The sequence below is a fragment of the Calliopsis andreniformis genome, chromosome 6 (assembly GCF_051401765.1).
Source record: "Calliopsis andreniformis isolate RMS-2024a chromosome 6, iyCalAndr_principal, whole genome shotgun sequence".
Classification (NCBI taxonomy): domain Eukaryota; kingdom Metazoa; phylum Arthropoda; class Insecta; order Hymenoptera; family Andrenidae; genus Calliopsis; species Calliopsis andreniformis.
The window spans coordinates 8,187,681-8,209,588 of record NC_135067.1 but is presented as its reverse complement, the minus strand read 5'-3'; the positions used below and the strand labels follow the sequence as shown (position 1 = coordinate 8,209,588).

At 33.4% G+C, this 21,908-nt stretch overlaps 1 protein-coding gene across 5 annotated transcripts in view; it reads left to right on the top strand.

Moving 5' to 3' along the window:
* Positions 1-21,908, top strand: part of Kibra (WW and C2 domain containing protein kibra) — a 50,312-nt gene that overhangs the window by 1,512 nt on the left and 26,892 nt on the right. For 4 of the 5 annotated variants that reach the window (XM_076380107.1, XM_076380110.1, XM_076380109.1 and 1 more), the window contains 3 exons: positions 126-356; positions 11,787-11,896; positions 12,468-12,562. In XM_076380107.1, the coding sequence (XP_076236222.1) occupies positions 229-356; positions 11,787-11,896; positions 12,468-12,562 (333 nt within the window). In that variant the 5' untranslated portion in view covers positions 126-228. The remainder of the gene's footprint in view (positions 1-125; positions 357-11,786; positions 11,897-12,467; positions 12,563-21,908) is intronic. The other variant, XM_076380111.1, reaches the window with a different exon arrangement.

The window sequence follows — 21,908 nt, the reverse complement described above, 5'->3', positions numbered from 1 at the left end:
CTACCTCCCATTTCACTGTACGTCAGTGTGTATTACTTTTTCGGGTAACTCCTTTTTGCCACTCGAAACGATCCTCCTTATTTCTCTCACGTCAACTGTCTTTCTTTCTCTTTATGTCAATACAGCGTGCACGTAGCGCGGATCGCGTGTGCTCGCACGCACAGAGGTATATGCCTGTCGACTAGTCGGTGATAGAGAATTTTGGATGGATTTAGAGCGCAGTGAAATATGCCAAGGAGACGGAATGGGGAGATACCGCTTCCGGAAGGGTGGGACGTCGCGCAGGACTTCGATGGAAAAGTGTACTTCATTGATCACAACACGAGAAAAACAACGTGGATCGATCCGAGGGACAGGTATGCCGTTTCATACATATTTCTCCTCTCTCGAGCGTGTTCGCGCGCGCGCGAGCGCGGTTGCACGTTCCCCGTGCCAGCGCGCGACCATCGCGGTGAAAAATATTGTGCCCTACTATCCCGCGAATGCATCGCGAGCCTGGCCAATCGCGCGTACCTCGAGGGACCGCAGGACCAATCCTAGGCGCATCCGAGCCCACGGCGATTGGCTAGATCGGTCGGGATGAGCCTGTGGTAGTAGGGCATCGATGCTTTTCGATGGATTGTGCACGTGCTACACGGAATACGTGTACACGCGATAATGGGAAACTGCACGGGATCAACGTGCGTGAGAGTTACTCCTTGCCATTTGATCGTCAAGATTTTCAGACGGAGTTACGCCGAGCGTTATCGTGACAGACCGTGTGCACCCGTCTAACACGTACACGAGCGGAAACGCGAAATATTTCTGACGTTACGTTGCCCTCGTGTGAGCGCCCCTTAAGATCCACGAGCGTGTGTTCTTCTACGTGTATGCGTATATTCATACATCGAGGACTCGCCGCGCCCGCATTCCAGTCACCAGGGCCGCGTGCTCTCGGTGAAAAACTCGAGAAATCTTACGATCGGTCGAACGCGAAAGCAAAACTATTATTTCTTGGAAATTCTATGGGGAATATTATATTTTCGTTCTGTTGCGATCGGTGATATGCTAGCGATAAAAATATCGATTTTTCTATTTGCTTTAATTCGGTCACTTCCGAATATGCGAATCTTTTTCTTTTAGTTGTGCAAAAGCAGAACTATTATTTCTTGGAAATTCTATGGAGAATATTTTCGTGATATTGTATACTCTGATATAGAAATGAGAATATCGAATTTTCTATTCATTTTAAATCTTTCTCTTTTCGTTTTTTTTCTTGGTTGTATAAAAGCAGAGCTATTATTTCTTGGAGATTTTGCGAGGGATTTTATATTTTATTATGTTGCGTTCGGTGATATACTAGCAATGAAACTATCGAATTTTTTATTAATTTTAGTTCGGTCACTCTGGCTAAATCTTTTTCTTTGACTTCTTTTTCTTTTAATCGTGTAAAAACAAAACTATTTCTATGCAATTCTACTTAATTTTCTGTATTTTAATTCGATCACTATTCAGTACCTTCTTTTCTTTTCTTTTTAAATTGTGTATTAATGTCAAGATTCACAAAGGATTAGATATTGAAATTATTTAAAATTACAATTCGAATGCATGATTTTTTACCGTTTTGTACGAATGCATGGGAATTTCATAACAGTTCATGATAATATTTTTTAACGCGGAGGAATTTATACGCTACTTCCTTTTCATAATATATGGGTATATTTATACGTATCGTTATCAGTTTATCGTTACGAGATATAATGCGTTCAATTCATTAAGAATTTCCGTTATAATCCGTTAGAATCGAAGAAGTATCGCGCAAAGATTGAAGTAATTTATACATCAAAAGTGAGTTTAAATTAATGTTTTGCAAACTATGATAAAATATGTTTCTATGAACACCGTTCCAACGTATCCACGTTGTCTAGATTAATGTGTATACGTAACTGTAGGCCGTAGTATAAGTAAACCATTTTATGGGGCTAACCGGTGTGTAACATACATATATGCAACCGAGTGCTGCCTAAAAATAGACTACGCTACAAGGGTATATTATTTTTTTTCATTTTAATGTCACGTTTATATCTTTCGTTACATAGATTTTTCTCTCCTTTCACTGGGTTTACTACGCTATTTTTAGTCTAAAATAGAGCCATACAATAATTCCACAAAAATATTGAATGAAATAGCTTCAAATAGTTGAATAAAAAAAATTGTATAGTAATTGAGAATTGTATAGTATAGAATTGTATAGTAATATAGATATCCAGTAGCTATTGAGAAACATCAGTACATAGTTGAAATTGATGGTTATAATTAACCGATAAGCATAATCGTGAAATATCGTTAATTAATTTTAGTAATGTCATTATCTATCATGTTTTCAACAGAGACAAGTGAAGAGCAATGATAATTGCTTCATTAAAAATCGCATGCTTCGACTCCACTTGCAATTGAGGCTTGTTTTTCTCTTCGATAGATTACTTAACTTGAACTTCTTTAGAGATGAATTTATAGAAGTTCGACGAAGCAATTTGCAGGATTTTAAATCGATGCATTTGTCAGCTGCAGAGCATGTGCTGGCATTCTTTTCTTGATAGGGAATTTTAAGTTAAATATTTCTTTGCCACGATATTCGTTTTTCTTTTGTTCCTGAAATTTAAATGAAAGGAAATTACTATTAATTTCTACAATTATGATATTAGTACAGTTTTAAATTATAAGGTCATAGCAGAAGAAATACATGCTAAATTGACATTTAAATTTCATTTGAGAAATTAAACGTGCCTTCCAAGGAACTTATTAATTTATTGATAGTTTTTTCTAATTTTGCTCGCATATTTGTTGTTTCTCGAAATTCTTATCAGTCGAAATCTCTAACTTTCGTTCGGGAGTTCGAAATGAATAAATCGAATGTTACGACATACACTCTCTCGAGGCAACAGTTTTCCTATGGCATTCGTGCACGTTGCAACGCGTAGCATCTGCCTGCCATCTGTATTTAAGAAAAATCCTACTCTCTCTTTCTTCGACCCCTCTTTCTCTCTCTCTCTTACGAACCCTGTCTTATTTTCTTTCATCTTTCGTATTTTCTTCTTTAACCGAACGTAAACGAGTAACACTTCAATTTACAATTTGTACGCGAACACTATCTGATGCAAGTTTATTTTACACGTACACAGAACATTAAATAGGAAGTTTAAGTACTAAACGATAGCAGAAATATTATAATATTACAAGAAGTAATTATGTCCTGCATTCAGTGTTGCTGGAATTAAGGATTTCCTTAAATTGAATCACTATAAAAAATATGAAACATCTAAAATATTTTTTATAGACCTTTTATTGTCTATACAAATTATTTATTGACAAATTATAAATAATTATGTACAAATTGTTTTATAAATAATTATTATATTATATAAATAATGATATATGATTATTTAAAATTATAAATAATTCGTCTGTTATAGTAACATAACATTTAATAGTGAATTTAGTTTAGAGCACTAAAGTTATTTTTTATTTCTTCTGATCACTGCTGTATTACACACCACAAAGTTGAGATTGAAATTGAAACTGAAATATTTTGTATTTGGTTGCTTCTCAGTTATTTTATTTAACATATTTTTTCATAAATTTACATTTACAAATCCAAGATAACACAGGATTGTGTTCTCTGTAATTATAATTCTTATTTATGTACTATGCAATGAATTAAATCGAATAATTCTACATTTAAACATAATTGAATTACGAAACAAAAATTACTTCAGTATGAGGGCGTTATGAAAAAAAAAATAAATGAATATTTGTGGAGTACTTACTCATGCCTCAATTCAACAGATTTCACAGTAGATTATCTTGATCCGAGCTTTTTCGTAAATATTGCTACACTAAGTAGTATGTTTATAAATATTGCTGTTATCACGATTTGCTCTCCTACCATCTGACAGTTATCGGGTGCGAAGCATCGATTTTTAAAATTGTGTCAATACAGTTGCATTCAAAAATCGACGTGAATCTTGTAATTACTTACATATATAGCAAACAGTGAATACGTTTCTAAAAAATATTCTGGCTAAAGCTGACAGTTAGTCTAGTCAAATAATTCGAAATTCAAATATATATTTCATAAATTCTCGAACAATCCATTCATAATTAGTAAGTTAGTTCAGTTTAGATATTCTTACCATAATATTAAAACTACAATTTCATAATTTCATCCTCGAATGCTAATAAAAAAAAAGGGAAGAATAATTATATTCGTGTAGGTGTACAGTATCGAGCCAAAAGTTTGGAACCATTTTTTTAAATTAAGGAAAATAAGATTATTTTGTTAAACATACAATTTTAATAATAGTATTCTGTTCTCTATTTATTTTATTCTTTAATGCGAAGAAAACTTAAATACATTGTGACGTTTATATTACTACTGTTAAACACGTGATCATGAATCGTTCTAACTTTTAAAGTTTCTAGTTATTCGTCAGATAAATGAAATAGAATAGATAAATAAAAATTCATCGACGATTTCATCATTAACAGGATCCTTCATGTGGTATCTTTTCTATAAAAAAGAAAAAAAAAAACAAAGTGACTCGACTCATTAATTTAAACTCCAGGTGTAAGACAGTTTCATTCTTTTTGTTGCTATATAATAACAATTATAAGTAATTGCTGTGACATTGAACTTTAGAAAAACATTGTTATTAGTATTGAGAATAGTAGATTCTCAATCTGCTTGTCAGATAGTATAACTTGAATGAGACTTAGGAAGTGATTTCATATTTTTCAGCGGTAGTATACGTAAACTGTACTTATGGTCATTTTCATTAGCAAAAGTCTATTTTCTAGTACAATGAAACATTAAGCATTTAACTTGCGCCGATTATTCTAAAATCAATTAGGACATAACCCTGGGATATTATTATATTTAAATATTTGTATAATACATAAATTATATACGCCAAATCTTTGAATTATGAAGGTGAACAAATATTAAAAAAAGAATTTAATACGTAATAATACATCTGCTGTAAAGATCACTATATTAATCGTTAACATTCCGACCAGACAGTTATTCAAGAAGCAGACAGAATGCTTGTAGAACATAATTCTTTGAAATTACTTCGACGAATGGTAGCCACTAATTGACAAGAATGCCGGAGAAAGAATTCTGCTCACAACTACAAGGAATATAACGTTGGTAGATGGACAACTAGTTGTGAACTACATAAGGATAGACTCTGCATCTTTAACCATATTCCATGTCTAGAATCTCGATACGACAAAATTGTAACCAGACGAATTTTTTATCAGCGAAGCGAAATTCGTACTAAATTTGGATAGAAAAATCGTGGAAAAGTGAAGCACTGAAACGAGATGGAGCGTGACCTCTTAGACCACCTGTTACGTGTAGATAATTACCACATTTGTCGAAAATTCTAATAATAGTGCCACTGTGCTAAAAATGAGATGACACGTATATGAAAATGGATTTTAAAAAATCCTAATTTCGAGTTCAAAATATTAACGCCGTTTGAGTGGAAAGACATCAGGCCAACACTCGAATGCATCAATGATATCCTTCAAGGTGACGCCACCGAATGTTTTTTCTCGTCACTCACTTGGAAATATACGAGATAAATACATATATTTCAATGACCTCAAAATTCCTGACATTTTGGATAAAAGTTAAGATTGTTCAGTTTAATCCAAAGCTACTCTATACACGAAACATTATTCCTTATAATTTTCTTCAGATAAAAAACTCCGATATTATCTGAACACAATACAGAAGGTTTCAACATTCAGATCGTTCAGAGTTTAACGACATAGGATGCAATGTTATTTAGTCGTTTAAGGTCAACTAAAAATGTTCATCCTGACTGTTTATTTTAAATACAAATATGTCGATACCCCATAAAGAACTATACATAAAACATTACAAAACAAGAATTATCATTGAATTTCAAATTTACCGAAGATAACTCATCGCATTCGTATTTAATGATTCATAACAAGCGTGAGGAAAACGTTTAATTTCGTGTGGACTTTCTGCTACTGCGTCGAGAATTTGTTAATGATTATTCTATAGTTGTTAAGTGGTTGTTGACCCACGATGAAAACGATACGTGGAGTGGAAACGAAAAAGAATTTAGCGTATCTCTTTGTTAAATGAATTTATTTGTACGCCGCATTTTTTCTACCCGACGCGTAATGTCAACGAGGGCGCGAGCAATGTGATGTTACACACACTCGTACGCGATCAAAGTCAGGGCACGAATTATGAGGCAGAAGTGTTGCCGAACTTGGAAATTCGACGCATTCCTAGGCTGTGACACACAGACCACATGGAGAGAATGAAGGCGAACAGAGACGGAATCCCTGTGAACCTTATACCATTATTCTCTTCTCGACGTCTTTATTCTGTCTGTTAACCCTTACGTGGGGTTACTCAGAGCTTAAATACAGAGTTCTACGAATTGTAACAAAAGGACTTTAAATCTTTGAAAATGAAAATTTGAGTTTCGTTGGTAAAACAATTTCATTGAAAATAAAAATGAAAATTTGAAATTTAATGTTTGAAAGTTGCTACAATATGTATGCTGAAGAAATTTAAAATCTTTATATTAATTATCTGTATTCGTTGAGCTCTCTGAGTTTAAATTATTTAAAATATTTGAAAATTTGAAAAATTTGAATTTGAATTCGTTGAGCTCTCTGTGTTTAAATTATGTAAAATATTTGAAAATTTGAAAAATTTGAAGTCAATTAAATTTCGTTATATCTTCAATAAATTTCAAAACAGTGCTATAGGAATGAAAGTTTGAAGGGTTATTGCTCCTTAAATTCGACAACTAGAAAGTGGGTGCATTCCCTCCTTTTTGATAGCTCTACAAATCTAAACAGTTTTATAGCGTACTTAAAGAATTTTCAAATTTGATTCTTAAGCAGATAAGAGAAGTGGAAGCAGAAAAGCGATAAAATATTTTATACTGCCTTTTCAAGTGAATGCATTCCTAGGTTGTGACACAGAGCACGTGGAAATACTGAAGGCAAACGGAGATGGAATTCCTTTAAGATGAAATACCATTATGTTCTTCCTGGCGTTAGTTTATTTTTCTTTAATACCTACAATTGAGCACAAATTTTTTGTGGGAATTCTTTTTACATGATTAATCATTTTTCAAGCTAGTTTCACTAGTTTGTACCTAATTCTTTTGTTTCGTTATGGTTTATTTGACTAGGAATGATATCTAGTTCCTTACAAATTGATGAAAATACTTCCTTCATATTTTTTTACATGAATAATTTATTCGAACAATCATTTCACTTATACTGCTTTTCCTAAATTTTGGGTAACTCAATATACAAATCACGCATGTGTTTCAAAAGCAATACAACTCAAAAGATTGTGTTTTTTTAGGAAAATCGAACAAGTATTTATAAGCTTAGGAGAGAATTATAAACAAAATGAAAAAATTCACGAGAAATGTAGAATTATCTAATAAAAAATCTTATCTTCATATATTTCGCCTGAAGAAGTTACTCGTTACTTGCAATGAATCATTTTATTCTGGTTACTTCAAACAATTTGAAATGATTAGTTTAAAAAATTCATTGAACAAACTCCATAGTTTAAAAGTATAATTAGTGAAAGTTTTACAACGATTAGAGGTATTTATCGAATTGATTCATAATTGTAATTGAAGAGTCACGTTTCTTGAGTTGCATCACTTTTCAAATACCTACATGTGGGACACTAAATCCAATAGAATAAAATTCTGGCATATTCTGTAGACGCAGCGACGTCAATCAGTTTTTACTTTCCCGTTCCTATTTCGCATTTCTGAAATGGCCCCACGCCTCAGATACGTAAAAGTACGAAAACGTGAGCGGTATCAGCGACGTGTATACGCGTTCTTTAATGCATAAGTAAAATGCCCTTGGGCCAAAGCCAGGTAGTCGAAGAGAGACACCTACGCGATTTTGTATGCCCACGCGTGGATACTTGTTTGTTCGCAGTCGGCGTTACATTCAGGGCCGTGTTTATCATCTAGTCGCAAAACAAATAGTCACACCTGCTTGAAAGCAATCGCCCTTTGTGGACTAACATGCTCGCACGATCGTACGGTTGCCCCATACGTTTACTATGCAACTGTCACGCTCCCTTTATCGCTGCTAACATTTTTCATTTCATTTTATCGTTGTTCAAATGCCAGTTTCCTCGAATGCTCGTGTTAAAGAAATTGAAATGTGGGGGAATTGGCGAATATTGGGTCGATTGGAAGATCCTCGAATTCTTTGATGCAAAGCCAATTTATTAATATTAAAATTGGTTTACGGTGGTCTAGTTAAAGATTTAAGGGCTTATAACAAAAACGACTTTTTGAAGCTTTTGTTTTCTTCCAGAAGAGCAAACAAATATTGTAGTATTTTTTATTCTTGTGAAATGGGTTACAATCGTTTTTTAACAAAGTACTATTCATGTTCAATGAGAAGTCCCTTGGAACACATTAGGGGTAATGCTTTTCAGGGGACTTTTTACGAGGCACGAATGCTACTTATATTGCACATACCTGTCTTTCTAAGGAAAAATAACAAAACTTACATTTTGTAAAATATTGAATTTTAATCTAATTTTACAGTGGCAGAAAAGATATTTTAGAATAGATAAATTTTATTAATATTAAGTAAAATATTTAGTATAGAAAATTATTAATGTTCAGAGTAGTTTTAAACTTTCTTTGGTTCGTCATTGTATATTAGCAACCCTTACTTTTTTTTCGTCATTCTCTATTTCCCAGCTTCTAAGTGACTTAACAACCTAACACCTGTACTATCTCCTTTAAGGTCCAACAGCTGAAGGATCGCTTTGCTACTGCTCTGTCTCGTTCGCTCTTAATGCATTTCGTTCGTTTTCTTCGTCGAACGAGGACTCGAGCAGACATAAAATACGAGCGGAGCCTATTCGGTGATCAAACAACTGGGGCCCAGTGTATGTGTTTAGTCCCATCATACACAGACTCGTTAGCGAACACTCCAGTTTCCAGTCGTTAAATGTTAAAGCAGATACTGCTGTGTGCGAGAATATTAGGGCAATTTTGGACAATCAGAATAGCATGTGACAAAAAGACGGGGCGCCATTACTGCATAATGGAGGCTGGTCACGTGGTGTAGGGCAGTTTTTGCTTCATCTGACAATGAGTTGAGTTATACCATCCCTGCAAATATTTCAGTGTGTCAGTGGACATTATACAGAAACGGTGCAAGCTTATTTTTCAATTAACTGGTTGGTACGTAGATTTCTTTCAATTTTTGTAACTTTTGTTTCGTTATTTTAATATCGTTTTTGTTTCGTTATTATAATATCGCTTTAAGTATTGTCTTAGAGACTTATCAAAACAGTTAAAATGAGTTGTACGATTATTTAACAAACTTGTGAATTATTAGGTAGATAGATACTTTTATAAACACAGCTAAAGAAATGGATTTCATTATTTAAAGAAAGTCTAACCTAAAATACCATAATACTATCAATGTTATCAGTGATGCCACAAAATGTTAATCTTAGACTGTTTTTTTATTATCATTGTGTATGAAACGTAACTCTGTACAAAATAATTTCTACTATTAAATTAAAGGGAGAAAGAACATTGAGGTAGAAATATGTGAACGTAGTTACATTTCTGTTCTCCACTTTATACGATTTTACCATTTTTCTTTTTACTAGAAACGTAGAAAGTATCCTTAAAGCACCGTTGCATACTTTGTAGATGTTCCTTGCTCAATAAAATTGTACTCGATAAAACTACGGTTTCACAATGCGCTGGCGGCCCTTAAACACTCACCAGCACGCGTGCGTGTACACGAACACACACACTGGCCAGCGGCTTTCGTTTGGCCATTCTACTCATCGCGCAGGCATTCCTACATACTTTATTACGAAATACCACCGTCAGATTAGCCATTCGAGAAACTCTCACTTCGACAATTAATTATTTAAATATTATTCGACAAACTGTCTCCCTCGGCCGAATATGTCCTCTCCATACACGTTAAACAATTGATATTCTCATCAGATCGCAGTGTTCGTTACAATTGTCAGTACTCGACGTACACTTGTAGTATGTAATTAAAAGATAAAAATCACTCTGTAAATTAATATTTACAGATCAGAAGAACAAAAACGTTTCTTAAAAAGACGATTCCGAGGGGCCTCTAAAATAATTCCATGAATTTTTTAAACTGCATTTAAACTTTGTTTCACGAAACTTGACAAACTTCTGGTCGACCGTTTGCGCGCACAATTTATTTCAAGCGAAAGTCGTGCAGAGCTCTATCGACATATTTAAATTAAGGTCAGCAAGTTGTCCTTCTCATTACGAATTACGCACAACGGTTCAGATTTGCGAGTAATAAAAATAGGAGGAGTATCGCGGAGAAAGCATAAATAAGTTGCATAGATCTGCTCCGATTTAACCGATCGACGAGAAAGTTGTTAAACTTCGCTAAGTCGGTTTAACCTTGGCATACCATAGTTGTATCGATGGTAGCGTATGATCAGTGTCTGATTTGTCTCTTGCGTGACCCTAGCCCCTTTTCCCCTCCGTGCCCTCGCCGCGTACTCCTCCCCTATCCCCACCGCTTCCAATCCTCCCGCGCCCCTCCTCTCCTGTCCACATTATTCCTCCGTCATGATGTACGTTCTTGACCCTTCTCCTTCTTCCTTCTCGGCATTGTAGGACAACGACGTGGTAAGACCAAGGGCACGCTAAAAACATAAATCGTATAGAGAAAAAGGAATAGGAAATTGTTTCCACGGTTTTTTAATAGAGATTCTATTTACCGCTTCGAATTATTCGCATCTTCTCGCGTGCTGCCGATGGGGCTCGGCGTAGCACGATCGTATGCTTCTCTGCGTTCTCTGTTTATTCCGATTTCTTGGAAACTGACTGATGAGAGATAGAAAAGAACGGGTAATTGTACATAAAAGGGCGCACCTCGCCGATTTTTATGAAATTAAAATATGTTGTAGGAATCAATGTTGTGAACAACTTTTTCGTAAATACTTAGTTATTCTATTTATGGAACTTTATTTCTAGAATTAATATTTTTACTATAAATTTTCGGCCTTAGTTTTCGAGATATATGCAAAAAATTGTTGCTACTATCACATTGAATTTTGTTACAGCCGACTCTAGTTAGTACTAGACTGCCATGACAGTCCATAGCAGATGGCTAGTGCCATGTTGAACGAAAGACAGCAACACTGCGAGAGTTCGATTTTGCACCTGATAGAAAGAGTACGCAGCATTAGATACAAATACAGTATATGACCCTGGAATATTCCAAAATTCAAAGCTGAAGCCCTTTTTCGATGACTAGTTGTATTATCTTTGGCAGACTATTGTTAAATAATTTTTCAAGTTTGGATCGATGGTCTGTTGTACTCTTATTCTTATTGCTCTGAATATTCATAACCCTAAATAATAGAAAGTGTGAATAATCGAAATTTGGCTATTCTGATATTTTGTGAAATAAATTTCAAAGTTGCTTAGAATTAAGTATTAAGATATGTTTGCAATTTTATCTACATACTTACTAAGGGCTAAGTTAGGTTAAGATCGCTTTAACCTAATTAGAGTAAAACGAGGAAAATTTATAGCCAAAAGTTAACATTTTTTTTCCTAAGTCGATCCTAAGTCCTCTTTTTAATAATTGCAAATTAGAAATAAGTTCTACGAGATTCTTTACTAAAGCAGCTTTCTAAATAGCTTTTTGTTTCTTTTTTATTACAGGTTTACGAAACCTCAAACGTTTGCAGACTGCATCGGAAACGAGCTTCCACTTGGGTGGGAGGAAGCTTATGACAAGCATGTTGGCGCATACTACATTAACCATGTCAACCGTGAGTACTATTCTCCTTTTTAAACGCGACTATAAATATTAGTGCATTACGAGCGTTATTACTTATTTATAGATCTAACGCTACTTTTAACCTTTCGCGATCCAATTGTGCTTCCCAGGCTTGCACTGAATTTCTCGTATAAATTATTTTCTGTTTTATATTAGAAATGTTTGTTGACGCTTAACTAAATATGTCCTGATATTGTTCTGTTATCTGATCTACACTGAAACTATTAATTTTTGTACTTAATTATAGTCAAAATATTAATTTTAGAAATAAAATTTCGCAAATAGAATAATTACATACATAAAATTTTTAATAAGTATTTCATTAGTTGTTAACAAAATATTACTTTTCAAAAAATGAAAAAAGAAATGAGATCGAGTGACCTGTTATGAGCGTGAGCTCTTGCACATTTTTAAAAAATGATGAGGATGACAATTGTTCTGCTTTGAGGCTTGATACTAATTTTACAGTGTACTCTGGCCTCTTAAACTCATTGTACAGAAAAGCAATTATGAACTGATCAAAAGCAGCGACTAATATCTCTTTTTTCAATTCTTTGTTTCAGAGACGACACAGCTTGAAGATCCGAGGCAAGAATGGCGCGCTATTCAAGAGGCTATGCTTCGTGAATATCTTCAGACCGCACAGGACGTCCTCGAGGTAAGTCTTAAATTGCCTTTAATTATATTTTCGAAAGAAGTTTCAAAAAATTATTCACAAATACTAATTCTGAAATTAGTACGGTGATTTCAGTTTAAAACATAGCACAGGAATAACGTTTACAACTATTATAAACAAGTACATTGTCTAACTTGAATAATATTGCAATGGTGGATCCAGAGGGTAGAGAGAGAGGGGTCAATACCCCTAAAATTATTAAGACACATTTAAAAAAAAATGTTAGGTATAGGTACATTTAATAAAGTGGATAATACAAGGAAGTACATAGCTAATTAATGTGAATTTAATTATTTAGTCTATAATATTAGGTAGAAATATTAAAATATAAATTACAAGTAAATTTCAAATCTTCTAAAAGAAGATGCAAAAATATACATATGTATTTTACATATTTCCCTCCTCTCCCATGAATGACTTCTGGATCCGGTTCTACAATATTGTATATAATTAATATTTAATATTATCGTATAAACAATGCACGGAAGTCTTAAGCCAGGTGCAGTAAGAATATAATTGTAAGACGAATCGATGTTTTTTATCGCTGAGGGGTGGGGGACCAAGTTGTCAATGAAGGTTCCTTATACGCTTCTAGCATGACACAGTTTGAGAAATATTCGACTTAGCAGTGAATCGCTTTACATGCTATAGCCTTAAGACCTTCGCATACCAAGGTGTTGCACAGGAACAGTGTCGCGGCTAATATAGTTCCAGTCCACGGTATCATACTAATGCGCGCCTAACTGGACAATATATTGTTGAACAATAGTGCAGTGGGTTTAAATGGTAGATCGCTGTTTGATCAGCTTTACTCACATTCGTCTCATGTCCTGCCATGTCATTATATTCGTCTGTCCGTTTTTTGATGCAGTCACTTCGTGTACGACTGCTTTATCAGATAATTGAAATTCTAATCGTTGCTCGTTTACACTTTTTATGTTAATTGTTATGGAATAGATAGATCTGTTTGTAGAAAGTATTAAATAAATATGCGTGAGCAATTGCTTGAGAGGTTTGCAGGTTGTTTATCAGTATGTGGTTCATAACTATTGTTTTAGTAATTATTTGAAGATATGGAAGTAGTGAACAGAGTGTCTATAAAAATTTGTTCCATTCAACTTTGCTTTGAGTTACAAACACTTTTCTATTTTAATAATTCTCATTACAAATTCTATTGGAAATCTTAGGCTGCTTTAATCAGGAGAACGTGTTGAAATGATTCAGAGAATACTATTACAGTGTTTACAAACAGTCAGTGATGTCATACATGAGGTATGAAGAATTGATAGTAAAAGATAGAATGAACTTGGTTACACAGTGGCTCAGTTTTAACAGGAATTATTTGAAGTATGAAACTATTTGTAAGTTGAAGTGGTTTACATAGATATTATTTTTATTATTTTAATGTTGTACTTCTTACTTTTATTTCTGACGTTATAGCCACATATTTTGAGACAACCTGTAAATATGCAACATTCAGTGACAATAGGATAGTATATCTTAGTCCTTAGGAATTGAATGAGTAGAGAATCATATTTTTCATGAATTTAGACTTTGAAGTGGAAAATAAGCGCAGTGATGAATTTAGAAACAAATTATCAGGTGGATACTGTGTTCTGAGTAAATGATAGACTAATTACTCAATTCAACAAAATTTACAACTGATTCATTTAAGTTTGTATTAGAAATACCTTGATAATTGGTATTTCTAAATTAATACAAAGTAAATATATTTAAAACGATTTATGTGGTATAATTATATAACATATACTTTTTTAATTATAAAAAAATAGTAACATAATTAATACAAACCGTTTTAATCAGATATTTTAACAAAAAAGCTATTTTTGACTATTTATGTAATATCTTTTATTAATGATAAGACATAATTCGTTAAAACGTTTTTCGTGCCAAATAATAATTTGAAAAAAATAAAAAGTGAAATGTAAATGTGTTAAAAATAATTTGCAACAAATTTAATGACGATTCGAAAAAGGAGAGTTTTCCACGTGGAAGAGCAGAAAAGAGGGAGAATGTCGATGTACGGTATATTTATTTTGGTCGAAATAGTGCTGGCGTGATGTCATCGTCGATTTTCGAGATTGGCATGCCACTTGATTCTGGTTTCGAGATTACCTAAAGACTACTCGACAGCTGCAAACGTGTCGCTGCTGAAAGAAAGTAGAAACCGATTCGCAGGTTAAACATATTTGCTCTACACATTTAAAAAAAAAATATATTTTTTGAAATTTTTCAAAATTCAAATTTCTGGGTGATCTTTAAAGATCTCTGAAATCTGACATGAAATACGTACGAAGTTCAACACTGAAAAGATTAAAAGAAAAAAGCTTTGTCAAACACTCATATTTTCCATTATATTTTTGAATCCTCGAAACAGCAATGCCTATACATTGGAAACACTTTTTTAAAAATTTTCTTAGCTTTAGTTTTTTGAGAGTAATGGATTTGATGGACTCCTATTTTCGTTATTTTTCTAAGAGTGAGTCTCACACACATTTATATTAATTTGCCTCTCATTTTCGATTCTCAATTAGGCGCCACTGAAATCGGCCATTCGATCAACCAAACATGAAATTTCTATCTATATACATATATGTATATTTGATAACCAGTTCTTCACTGTGCGTCAACCATGCTTGGTGCCATAACCAGTATAAAATTTGAAATAATTTAAGATTACCACGTTACCTATACTTTATCTTGGCATACAAACTTTGTAGCATTCATAAATAATTCCACTCGAATAATTATGTATCTATACATATACCTTATTTTTTGTCGCATGGAGTCAAAAAATGGCCCAAAATAAATTAGTAATACCACCATTATAAGTAAAATCAGAAACTAAAATTATTTCTGCACGAATAAAATAGTACTATTCAAATATTGTTCGAAAATATTATACGACGTGAAAAACATTACATGATCTCTTCCTTGAACTTGCGTCATCCATTTACCATTTCATCAGGTTCAAATAGTTAAATTAAATATTTGGATTCGTCACTGAGATTAACTCATTCTCAGAAACGTACGTTATAAAACATGAATACAATTACGGTTGCGATTATATCGATCTTCGGTAACGAAAAGTATGCAGAAACTATGCGGTATTAATGCAAAGAATGGCAGAACTCGAAATATGACACCTTTCTTCGACGGCAACGTGACCTTTCCATTGGACTGCTGTTACGTAACCAAGTGACAGTTTTCGTGATTCACGTTAGAGCATAAATCCCCGTACCATACTGGCACACGACACTCCTTAGCAGTTAATTTTGGAAATATATTTGTAATGTATTTTCGATTAAAAATCTGTCATTTGCTTACCGAAACTTTTCAATTCTTGTTGATTTTTGGAGAATTTAGATATCGTCGAAACGAAATACTTTCTAATTTATTAATTCTAGAGTATAATACCTAAACGTGTGGTGGACATGTGACATGCAACTGCTGTCCATGTGCAGGAAAATAATCAGTCGATGATATGCAAGTGCACGTGATTCGGAAGTCCGCCACGAAAGAATGCATACTGATTTAGTTTGCAAGTTTTCTATCAGGCGAGAGTTATTTGAAAGAAATGTGAGATATAATATTTGAAATAACGTAGGAAAAATAAACTTTGCGACTAGACGAAACAAATCATTTGTAGATAGTTTTTCATTTTAGTTAACTGTTTTAAATAACGCAACAGCTGATCCTGAGTCTGAGGAACTATATTTTGAACGTAACCTAAAACAAAGATATAAATACCTAAATATAAGATCAGAACTTATTTACAAGGGTATTTGAGCACACTTCTCACAAATACAAAATAAAAAAGTGGTGTAATTACTAGACTGTGAATTTTTATGCAAATGCATATTTTCATATAAACAGAGCTAAAAGATTAGGACCTAAATAAAGATTTATTTCATTCTCCAACCAGTAGATATAATTTATACTTTAGTTTTTGAATTTTACATATTTTTGTATATTCAGTGCGTTTCGCAACTTTTTAAACATTTAAAGTCACAATACTTCCAGTTTGAAGAACCGCTATTTTATACTTATTAATCACGTAACGGAATATATAATTTAGAGGAAATCAAATACCTGGAAGAATAAACTAACGTATAATTATTTAAAACTCCCTGTTAGTTATAAAGTAATTTATTAAATAATCGTCAAGCAATTTTCTTCGAATAACTCCTCTGTCCGTTTTATACACGGGTAGTCAATACGCGCACACATTCTCGCGAGCGCAGCACTGGTTCAACCAGGGTTTGCATTCCATTGCAAATACGAAGCCCTTTCCTCTTCCGCTCGTCTCTTCTACTCTCTTCCCCCACTCTTCGGTAGACGTACTTCTCAAATGCCTCAGTTTTGCTTCGAACTATGAAAAGATTTGTAGGTGAGGTCAGATCGAAGAAAGAATCGATTTGGAACACCTTCCTCTGGCCGCCTTGACGAGGGGGAAGTATTCCTTCACGCATCTTGGCTGGCGCCTTGGATGCTCCGAATTGTAATGATGGGTTCGAGCATATAACGAATGCTTGTTTTACATTCATTGACACTTAAGCTACGTTTGCATTAGGCAACTTTTGGTCGAGTAGTCGAGTTGATCAACCTGAAGTCGATCAATATTGTCGTTTCTTTAACTTTAACTTTAGGTTGATCAACTCGGTTGTCCGATCAAAAGTTGTCTAATGTAAACGTAGCTTTATGGGCATATGAAATTACATTTAGACAGGATGGGAAGTCAAAGGGGAATTTTAAGCAAATATTATTCCTTTTCTTTTTTTGTTGAAATTTGTTTGAAGCATGCAATAATTGTTATATTTAATAAGTAGTAAATCTGAGTACATTAGCGTGGGAATAGGAGTTTGTTAATAGGATAAAAAATTGTTTGACCGTTTTTCAAAATATATTACATAATAATGATATAAGTTTGCAGTAAATAATGTTAAGGAAGGTACAAAAATATTAGAAAATTATAGCTTTCTTTTTTGTCTCTATAATATTCATCCTCATTACTATCACATCTGTAATATTAATGTACAATAAATATAAATAAAGAATTAGGCACCAAAAAATATACTTCCAGTAAATATAAAAGCATTAATGAAACACAAGAAAATATACCTAATTATATCTACAAAGAAGATAACAGTTTAAACAAATGATAATCACGCTTGAAATGTCAGAACAAATATTTTCACATATATAACACTGATACAATCATAGCAATCGTATAATTAACAAAAGTAATAAATCATGAGTAAAAAAGTAATCAATATTATTATTTCTGTCCGAGTAAGACGTACATATAACATTAAAAAGTAGTATTCTAAACATTTTTTTTTATTTTTTCAAAATAAACATCTAATACGAAATAGGTAATCGTAGCAGTCATTTGAACTATTTTGGTAATTTAAACTTTAAAAAAGGTTTATAAAATTCTTCGAATACCTTGCACAAAATTCGTGAGACGTTCCAACACTTCGCTGAACGTGTCCGGGACAGTTGAGGAAAGGCAGAGCATGAGGACTCTCGTTCCTGAAACTATCCCCACCGTCCAAGTCGATTCTTTCTCCGACCCGACCTTAATCGCGTCTCATCATTGTTCAGTGCTCTGATGTAATAATCGTCATTGATTGGAATTATTTAGGTTCCTAATTCACAAAAAGGAAACTTCTGCCACGAATATTTATTTATACAACACTTCTCCATTTATTGTTCCCAACTGTGATTTTTTATTGGCATTTTTTACTTAAATTACCGAAGTCAAGTTGTAGCCCTGTTAGTCTAAAAAGTAATGGAACCAGATAGTAAAAAAAATGTATTATTTAGAAAAAATTAATTTAATTGTTAATTCTTTTTATGCGTACAAAACAAAATTGTATCACCTAAATCATTATAGTAATCAAATTCAGGAGAAACGAAAAGCATTTCACGTAAAGAAGAGGAGCTTCTCAAAAATGTAAAAATCTATTTTAGTGTTGTATCAAGAATGAACTGTCATAAATGGACTATAACTATAGATTAACAATAATGTCCTCAGTAAACAATATTTAAAAAAGAGCATCAACGTTCTAAGTATTCAACAGTCTCTTTTCTTAAAGCAAAAGTTATATTGAACTATTTCTGCTTAAAACAAAAATTTTCCCCACGTTTTCAATTGTAGATATTGATCACAGAAATTCTTTCCACATTTCTGTAACATACAATACCATGCATAAGTATTAAGACACTTTCATATGATTGGGATTGCATAAAATACTTACACTTTTTTATTTATACTAACTGATATCATATTTCAGTCTCATTCACATTTGTAACAGCTTTGTATCATCTCTGAGATGAATTTTCTGAATAAAACTATATTACAGAATTTTCTTTTACAGTATTTTACATGTTCCAATAATGTGAAAGTGTCCAAATATGCACTTATGAACGGTAGTGTACGTCACAGCGACTGTTGAATCCTGACAAAAGCGTGAACATATGCTGCAGCTTACACGCACACGTGCACGCGTGGATGCAAGTGCATAGTAATACGTAACCAAACGCAGTTTTGATAAAACGACAGCCACGACAGTCGTACTATCCTTAACGCGTTCGCTGTCGTGCCCGAGAAGCGAGTCAGCCCCTATGAATCTTTGGCTCGATTTAAGTGACACACAAACAAGCTGAGCCATTACGAGCACACTGGAGCACACTTCACCAGTTTCGTGTTATACGGGAGTCATAAGAATGAAATATCTCCAAAGAGGCCACCGCTCGAATATGCTTCGGACTTGGCATCTGGAGGCTGCGCAGGCCAACCGAAACATATTCGGTCGTGCAACGAGCATGTTAACCGGTCCTCTGTAATTATCTTTATATTTCATCTACAAATGGGTCCACGAGAACCGAATAGAATCGGTTATAACTAGACCGTGGATCTTTATGCTTTTATGGCAGTTTTAAGCGTGTAAGAAGCTAGAGACTGCGCATAATATAGAAAACTGTACGAAACGCAAAAACTAAAATACAGGTTATAGTTAGACCTAGGGAAATTTTATTTGAAATCAGAATAAGAAATAACTATTTGAAATAATCTATTCCGAATCATTATTTTTAAAATACTATTATTGAAACTTCGATCCATTTCAAATAATGGCAATTTCAAGTAATAAATTATTTTGTCATTTCTTTATCTCAAATTTCGCAGAAAAAAATAATTAGGTTCATCTTCTGAAAGATGAGTGTTTTCTTCCTGCATTAAAATAATATTTCAAATAATATCGTTTTGAATATGTCTAGATTTTTGTTTAAGTCCCATTTCGTAAGATGTGTTTACGAGAATATGGATTAGTATAAAAATTTACAGTTTAGTTGCAACGTTAAGAAATGTTGGAAATGTAGTTTGGTAATTTTTTTTGCGTTACATTTTTGTCACGTAATGAGTCACATAGACTTGATGGATTTTGGCTACAGAATTGTCGCAAATGTAACGTAGAGAAAACGTGGCCTCCTAGGCGTATTCCGATTTCACGCGTTAGGAACGACAGCACCATCTAGCGATGCCATATTAATCTTAGGTCGTCACTGGCCCATTGAAGTTGGAATATACATATATACATACTCAAGAGGGGGACCTCTGCTATGCATTTGTAGTTGTGTGACCAGAATCCATTGAGCTGGTGCATTTAACGATATTAAAAGAGTACTAGAAGGTTCACTTCGCCCAACTGTTATTCTTAATTTTATCAGATTCTCTGTTCGTGAAAGAATTTAGGTAATAGATTCTTTGAAAATCAGAGTTCTAACAATTGTTTGAGAAAATGAACAATAAAATTACTAGACAAAGTTGGTTATGACTGTCAGTTAGAATCTTTATCACTTAAATTTAGAAACACTTTTGAAAAAATACAGACTTTTATTTAAGAATCGTTTAAACAGAATTATTAATTAAAATCAAACATAGTATCACAAGATTTACATAAAAATATCATGGATAAATGAAATATTTGTGAATAATGACAAAGAGTACATAAAAAAGTTTTGTTTAAAGAATTAAATGTACAGAAAAGAATATATAAGAGACGTCTGTATTTTCCAACACGTTTCACATTTACAGGATGTGTATGTAGAGACTTTTATAACTAACTCTACGTGGTATATTACATCACAAAATAATAGCGAATATACTATTACTGACTAACAGCGTGATCTATTTCACTTTATAATATATTTAAATTATACATACACGGATGACATTGCTACATCGATTCAAATAGACTATTGTCGTTCTTCACAATAGTCATTACTGACACTGAATCATAAACCGTCAATTATGCTAATCACGATATTGATAAATAAGAGCATTGTTCTATGAAAGCACTCATAACAAAAGAATTTAAAAACCGCATAATCAAAGGATATTACGAGAACAGTTTCCAGCTGTCACTGGATCACTTTGCAATCTTCTTTTTCTTTCCTGTTGTCAAATCCAATCCGACAATTTTTTCCAGGTCTTTAATTGCACATGGCGAGTGAATCGTCTATCTCCTTCTTTGACCTTCAAATTTCCCGCGCGCACGGCTATATCATCCTTTTTCGTCTGTCAGGTTTTCGATACTTTCCTTTTTCTTTTAGTTTTTCTCACTTCTCCTTGCCCCGCTCTGTTGTGCCTCCTTTTTTTGTCTCTATAATGCTTCATGATTCTCTGCGAGGTACCGAGATGCGAGTGGAATTTTAATTGCCATTTATTTTTGCACGCTCAGTTCTTGTACCGCTCGTCGACTCCAGCGGACAGATACGAAACCGATTATGACACCGCCGGAGGAAGTTGTAGATCCTGATGCTTTAAATCATATGTTATGTACAAACGTTCTACCTTTTCACGGAGATCCAACTGTGAATCTTTTATGTTCTAATGAAGCTCAAAAGGAAACCGCCCTTTTTCCGTATCAAACTAAAAGCCTGAAATTGCCAAGGGAATTAAAATATTTCAGAATCTATGTACATCCGTATTATTACTCAGAGGAAAGTGATTTTTAGATCGCATTTAGATGGAATCGTAAATGAAACGCTAATTCTAGGTTTTGAACTCTAAAATCTCAATTTCAACGAAAATAGAATTAAAATAGTTATTTAGTCATTTCTATTTAATATCCTGTCGTTTTATGAACTAGAACATATTTTTTATCGATCTAAAATGCATTGCAAGGAATACTTTAGGAGTCTACAATAACGTTCCTTATTAATAATGCTAATAAAAATGGCAATACAGTTACCATAATCTAACTTTAAATATACAAGTTTTTTAAAAAAGAAAGTCATT